At 47.1% G+C, this 7,439-nt stretch overlaps 1 protein-coding gene across 1 annotated transcript; it reads left to right on the forward strand.

The window, feature by feature from the left end:
- Positions 1-15: 15 nt before the first annotated feature.
- Positions 16-5,430, forward strand: LOC309698468 (uncharacterized protein; the record flags this gene model as incomplete). Its single annotated transcript, XM_082520920.1, has 4 exons — positions 16-1,215; positions 1,246-2,517; positions 2,608-2,838; positions 4,606-5,430. The coding sequence occupies exons 1-4, from the start codon at positions 745-747 to the stop codon at positions 5,428-5,430; spliced, it is 2,799 nt and encodes a 932-aa protein (XP_082377046.1). The 5' UTR covers positions 16-744.
- Between the last annotated feature and the right edge of the window lie 2,009 nt (positions 5,431-7,439).

Raw genomic sequence — 7,439 nt, forward strand, 5'->3', positions numbered from 1 at the left:
GTTATGACCCAGTGATGTGTTTGGTGGTATTTTCCCTTTTCTTTCTTTTTCCCTCTCCTAGAAGGTGGACACCTAGGCGTGGCTGCTAAGTATCCGGGTGGAGTCTTTACCTATCCTCGGATTGGATAATTGATGGACCACCTCCAGTACTTAACGTCCGGATGACAGACACCTGGCAGTGTTTTTTTGGGAACCCCGTTGACTCGATCACGGAGTTGTGTGTGTGATTATTGTAGTGCAGGCTGGAGTATTCACGTGTACCTCCAGCCTTGCCATGTAAATAATTGTAAATAAGTTAACCAGTGGCGGTCACTTTTTTGTTCCTTTATTGTATAACTTTCACTGTCGCAGCCTAGTAGGCGTGAGAAGCCGTTTTCTTTTGTTGAACAAGTTTTCTCCTGTTTTTCGTTAGATAGATAGGTAAGTGACTTGTCTTTTGTTTTGGCTTCTTTTTATTTTGGTGTAGGGAAGACTAGGGATTGTTTTATAGGGAGTTTTGTTTATTGTTTTGGCATTGCTCACTGCTGAGGAAAATAAATGGCTGCTTAAATACTTAAAAAAGGTGTCGTTGTTGGGGTTTTTGCGTGGGTGGGAAGTGAGTGGGGCAAACTATTTGTTACGTTTATTTACTTGCCGGGACCAGAACGTAACATATTGGGGGCTCGTCTCTTTTGTGTTCTTTTTTTTGGTTTTTTTTTTCTTGGTTGGCGGTTTTTTCTTGTGTGGGGGGGTGTGTGTGTTAGGATGGAGTTTAAGTTGGAGGACTTCACTCTGAGCCCGTCTGCGGAGAAGTTGGACAGGTGTAAAAAGGCTGACCTCTTGCTTGTTGCTGAATTCTTTGATGTGACTGTGCCGTTGACTGCGAAGAAGAAAGAGCTTAGGGAGCTCCTGTGTGTCCAGTTGACGGACAGGGGGTTGTTTGGTGAGCCGGGTCCTGCAGGGGGGGTTGAGCTGGGGGCTGTTGCTGGTGTTTCTGCCCCACTGAAAAATCTCCCTGTTCCGCCTAGCCCTTCTGTGGAGGAGCTGCAGTTAACGCTGCGCATTAAGGAGGTGGAGCTAAAGAAACAGCAGTTGGAGGTGGACGCTATGCACTTGAGGATCAGGGCTCTGGAGGTAGAGAGGGGAGCCTCTGTGTCTGCCAGCCCTCCTGTACCTCGGTTAGCCCCGCAGTCACCATCCCCGCAGGTACCCTCCCCGGAGTCATCATCCCCGCAGGTACCCTCCCCGGGGTCATCATCCCCGCAGTCGCCATCTCCGCAGCCACCGGCCCCGATGCCAGGTGGTGGCTTTGATGTGAGTAAACACATCAAAATGGTGCCGGCGTTTCGGGAAACTGAGGTGGACTCGTATTTCACAGTGTTTGAACGTATCGCAGGTGCGCTGCACTGGCCAAAGGATGTGTGGTCTCTTTTACTCCAATGTAGATTGGTGGGGAAAGCTCAAGAGGTATGCACCGCTCTTTCTCTGGAGGACAGTTTTGACTATGATACGGTGAAGGCTGCTGTCCTACGCGCTTACGAGCTTGTGCCAGAGGCTTACAGGCAGAGATTTAGGGATGGGAAAAAATCCGCCAACCAGACCTATGTGGAGTTTGCCAGAGAAAAGAAAACTCTGTTTGATAAGTGGTGTCATGCTACAGAAGTAAAAACCTTGGAAGACCTGCGTGAGTTGGTGACGTTAGAAGAGTTTAAAAATCAACTACCAGACACTGTGGTAACCTACTTAAACGAACAGAAGGTTACGACTCTCGCCGCTGCTGCTATACGGGCTGATGAGTTTGTGTTGACACATAAAGTGATGTTTTCGGCTCCTGCTCACAGTTTTTCGTCTTCCGGTGGCCCGCCCCGATGGTCTCCAAGGGGCACCCGCCGTGCCATCCCCTCATCCGTTGAGAACCGCGTGTGTTTTTTTTGCCATGAGCAGGGACACCTTATTGCGGTTTGCCCTGCTCTGAAAAGAAAAGAAATGACCAGGAAGGGTGCATCTCCTTCCCCAATAAACCTTCTACAGATAAACCCTCCTCCTTTGGGGGAGGTGATGGTACCCGAAAATGATAAGGTAGATGAGGAGTTTAAGCCATTTGTGTCACACGGTTTTGTTTCCTTGATAGGGGAAGATCGGCGGGCTCCTGTCAGTATTTTGCGAGACACTGGTGCGAAACAGTCGCTCATTCGTGAGGGGGTTTTACCGTTTTCAGCTCAATCCTATTGTGGGGCTGATGTGTTAGCCTGGGGAGTTAGGATGTGTGTAATACGGGTTCCTTTACATTTGGTGCAGCTTTCGTCTCAGTTTTTGTCTGGTGAGGTTAAGCTTGGGGTGCGACCCCAGTTACCGGTGGCAGGTATTGACATCATTTTGGGAAACGATCTAGCTGGCTGCACAGTTTTTCCGTCGCCAGAAGTAGTTGATATACCACTTACAGATAATAGTGGTTTCGCTTGTGCTACATCAAATGCTGTTCCTTTGTTTCCCGTGTGTGCTGTGACACGTGCGCAGGCACGCAAACAGGGTGACGTGGTGGGTCTTAGCGACTGTTTCTTAAGCGCTTCAGACACACTGAGTTTGCAACCCGCCTGTGAAGGTACCCCTGTCTCTGTATCACTTCAGCCGGATGAGGAGACTATGACTCTGTCAGTAGATAAAGACAAGCTTATAGAACTTCAAAAAAATGATGAGAGCTTGTCATCTTGTTGGGCGTATGTGACCGAGCCTAAGAGTGGGAGATCTGCGTCCTACCTTATTGAGGATGGGGTGCTGATGCGCTACTGGACTCCCAGTTCTGGCTGCACCCATGAGGGAGTGCAGCAGATTGTTGTTCCGCAGTCGCTTCGTCCCCAGGTCCTAAGCTTGGCACATGACCACATTATGTCCGGTCATTTGGGAATCACAAAAACATATAACCGTGTCCTCCGTTATTTCTTTTGGCCTGGTCTCAAATCTGATGTGGTAAGATTCTGCCGCTCGTGTCACACGTGTCAGCTTGCCGGTAAACCAAATCAGGCGATTCCCGCTGCTCCGCTACAACCCATCCCGGTTGTTGGGGAACCTTTTGAACATGTCATTGTTGACTGTGTGGGTCCTCTTCCTAAAACACAGTCCGGAAATCAATACCTACTTACCATGATGTGTATTACCACTCGTTATCCGGAGGCCATTCCACTACGCTCATTAAAAACCCGTGGGATTGTGAAAGCATTAGTTAAGTTTTTTTCCACTTTCGGGTTGCCTAAACGCATCCAAACTGATCAGGGCACAAACTTTATGTCTAAAATCTTTGCCCAGGTCATGACAGAGCTCGGAGTCACTCATCACACTTCAAGCGCATACCACCCGGAGAGTCAGGGTGCATTAGAAAGGTTCCATCAAACCCTAAAAAACATGCTCCGCAAATTTTGCACGGAGTCTGGCCGTGAGTGGGATGAGGGGGTGCCACTACTGTTGTTTGCCGTCAGGGAGACATGTCAGGAGTCTTTGGGGTTCAGTCCAGCTGATTTGGTTTTTGGCCACACGGTGCGCGGTCCGTTACGTCTCCTGAAAGAGAAATTTCTCTCAGATAGTCATCGGCCGAAAGAAAATATACTGGACTATGTTAGTTTGTTTAAGGAGAGGCTACATAATGCCTGTGCTTTGGCTCGTGACATGCTGGCAAAGGCTCAGGTTAGAATGAAAACACATTTTGATAAGAAGTCTGTAGTACGGATGTTCCAGTCAGGTGACCGTGTGTTGGCTTTCTTGCCGGTTGTTGGTTCTTCCCTGCAAGCAAAGTTTTCCGGTCCGTATGTCATTGAGTGCAAACTAAGTGAGACGGACTATGTGGTGTTAACCCCTGATCGTAAGAGGAAAAGTCGCGTCTGTCACATCAACATGCTAAAGGAATACATTGATCGTGACCGCTCTAGTTTGGCACCTGTTGTGTCACCTATTGTGTCGGTATCCGTTTCTCCACCCTTGTATAGTCCCGGCGATGACGGGTTGGATGACAGGCACACCTCTGTTTCGGGTGCGCGTCTTGGGAACTCTGAAATCTTGGCTGACTTGGATGCCTATTTGGCGCCCCTGTCTGATCCCGCTAAGTCTGATGTCCGTGAGCTCATTACAAACTACTCTGCTCTTTTCGGTGACATCCCCACTCAAACGCATGTATTAAGTCATGATATTGATGTGGGTGACCATAAGCCCATAAAGCAGCATGCATACCGGGTAAATCCCACTAAGCGGGCCATTATGCAGCAAGAAGTCCAGTATCTTCTTGACCACGGTTTTGCTTTCCCCAGTAATAGCTCTTGGAGCTCACCATCACTTCTCGTTCCAAAATCCGATCAAACTCCCCGTTTCTGTAATGATTTCCGAAAAGTAAATGCTGTTACGAAACCCGATTCGTTTCCTCTCCCACGTATGGATGATCTGGTCGATCGTGTGGGTTCGGCAAACTTTGTAACCAAACTTGACCTCTTAAAAGGGTACTGGCAGGTCCCCTTAACTCAACGCGCATCAGAAATCAGTGCCTTTGTTACACCCGATCATTTTTTGCAATATACCGTCATGCCGTTCGGGTTGAGAAATGCCCCCGCCACATTTCAACGACTGATGAACACTGTGTTACAGGGAGTCGTAAATTGCGAAGTGTATCTGGATGATATAGTGGCCTATTCCTCCACCTGGACTGAACACCTCAAGATTCTCAGGGAAATATTTGACCGGTTGCATGATGCCTCTCTGACACTGAATCTGGCTAAGTGTGAATTTGGAAAGGCGGTTGTAACTTATCTAGGGAAACAAGTAGGACAAGGTAGAGTCCTCCCTGTTGCTGTGAAAGTGCAGGCAATAGTAGACTTTCCAGTTCCACAGACTCGCCGGGAGCTGCGGCGTTTTTTGGGCATGGTAGGTTATTACCGTGGGTTCTGCAAAAACTTCTCTGAGGTAGTAGCCCCGTTAACCAGTCTTGCCAGTCCAAAATCGCCATTTGTGTGGACAGAGAAATGTCAGTTCGCTTTCGAAGCTGCTAAAGCTCTCCTTTGTAGTGCTCCGGTGTTGGCCGCCCCTGATTTTACACATCCGTTCAAGCTTGAGGTGGACGCCAGTGTTTTGGGGGCAGGTGCAGTGCTCGTGCAGGAGGATGACAATGGCATTGACCACCCAGTCTGCTTCTTTTCTAGAAAATTTCTAAAACACCAACTGCATTACAGCACGATTGAAAAGGAAGCCTTAGCCTTGCTATTGGCCTTGCAGCACTTTGAAGTGTACCTGGGATCTAGTCCTGTTCCAACCATTGTGTTCTCTGACCATAACCCTCTCCAGTTTCTATCTCGGATGCAAAACAGTAACCAGCGCCTTATGCGTTGGTCCCTACTCCTTCAGGACTTCAACATTGAGATCCGATATAAAAAGGGCTTAGAGAACGTTATGGCTGATGCCCTCTCTAGGGCTTAAATCAAACATCTTTGTGTGGGGTTGGATGTTTGATTTTTTTTGGGTGGGGGAAACTGTTATGACCCAGTGATGTGTTTGGTGGTATTTTCCCTTTTCTTTCTTTTTCCCTCTCCTAGAAGGTGGACACCTAGGCGTGGCTGCTAAGTATCCGGGTGGAGTCTTTACCTATCCTCGGATTGGATAATTGATGGACCACCTCCAGTACTTAACGTCCGGATGACAGACACCTGGCAGTGTTTTTTTGGGAACCCCGTTGACTCGATCACGGAGTTGTGTGTGTGATTATTGTAGTGCAGGCTGGAGTATTCACGTGTACCTCCAGCCTTGCCATGTAAATAATTGTAAATAAGTTAACCAGTGGCGGTCACTTTTTTGTTCCTTTATTGTATAACTTTCACTGTCGCAGCCTAGTAGGCGTGAGAAGCCGTTTTCTTTTGTTGAACAAGTTTTCTCCTGTTTTTCGTTAGATAGATAGGTAAGTGACTTGTCTTTTGTTTTGGCTTCTTTTTATTTTGGTGTAGGGAAGACTAGGGATTGTTTTATAGGGAGTTTTGTTTATTGTTTTGGCATTGCTCACTGCTGAGGAAAATAAATGGCTGCTTAAATACTTAAAAAAGGTGTCGTTGTTGGGGTTTTTGCGTGGGTGGGAAGTGAGTGGGGCAAACTATTTGTTACGTTTATTTACTTGCCGGGACCAGAACGTAACAGTTGTCAAATGCAAAAATATATTGGAGCTGCAGTGATTCATCAGTTAGTCAATGATTAGAGAATTTATTGTTTTATAATTATTTTAATCACATTTAAAGTTGGTTCCAATTTCTGAAATGTGAAACCTGATCATATATGACTGTAAACTTAATGTCTTTGAGTTTTGAACTTTTACAATTTAATAAAACTTTGAATCCTTGAGGTTTTTGATATTATATTATTGTATCTAGAGTGACCACACTCAATGTCATTTTTCATATGAAAAGTTTGATCACACTCGATCATTTATATTATTATTATTATTTAAATCCATTCACTCACTTCTGCTCATCCTTTTCAGAGTCACTGCAGCCTATTCCAGCTGTCTTGGGGAGAGAGGCAGGGTACACCTTGGACAGTCTGTCGCAGGGCTAACACATAGACAACCATTCGCACTCCCATTCACTCCCTGTCCTCCTCTCTCCCCACCTTCACCCAGTACGCCACTGTGGTGTTATCTGTTTAAGTATATCCGGTTTTATGGTGGAAGTGTGTTGGGTACCGGAAGTGAGAAAATAAAGGTTGAAGTTGTTTGCTCTACAAGGTGTCGTCTCTTTCCCTACCAAAAACCACGACATGGTGTCAGAAGTGGGATCGTTGTAAGTGCCTTATCATCGGGGAGGACAGCAAGCGACTTTGGGAGTGGTAAAGAGTTTTCTCGAGACGAAAGATGTCGGACGAAGAAGCGGGAGCTAGCGCAACAGTTACGCGGCCTCGCACGCCACCGCCCCACCAGCGAGCTAACGGCGGCTACAATGCTAACGCTAACCTACCCCCGAATGCCACTTTCACCATCCAGCCCCCCGAGCTGTTCGATTTCTCGAAGCCACAGCATTGGGAAAAATGGATACGGAGGTTTGAAAGGTTTCGACTCGCAAGCAACCTACACCTTAGCTCCGAGGCTAACCAGGTGAACACTCTCATCTACTGCATGGGGGATGAAGCAGATGATATCCTCCGAGGACAAGCGTTATCTGACATACAGAGACAGCAGTATCAAGCAGTAAGAGACACTTTGGAGATGTACTTTGTTCCCAGGAAAAACATTATCTATGAGAGAGCCCGCTTTAATCAGAGAACACAGCAAGCTAATGAGACTGTAGACTCGTTTGTCACTGCACTTTACGCTTTAGCTGAAAACTGCAGTTATGGTGCGCTGCACGAGTTAATAAAAGATCGCCTCGTCGTGGGTCTGAAGGACATCAGCCTAGCGGAGAGACTTCAAATGGACAAAGATTTGACGTTAGAGAAAGCGGTTAACC

Source organism: Aulonocara stuartgranti, assembly GCF_965226115.1.
Source record: "Aulonocara stuartgranti genome assembly, chromosome: 3".
Lineage (NCBI taxonomy): Eukaryota > Metazoa > Chordata > Actinopteri > Cichliformes > Cichlidae > Aulonocara > Aulonocara stuartgranti.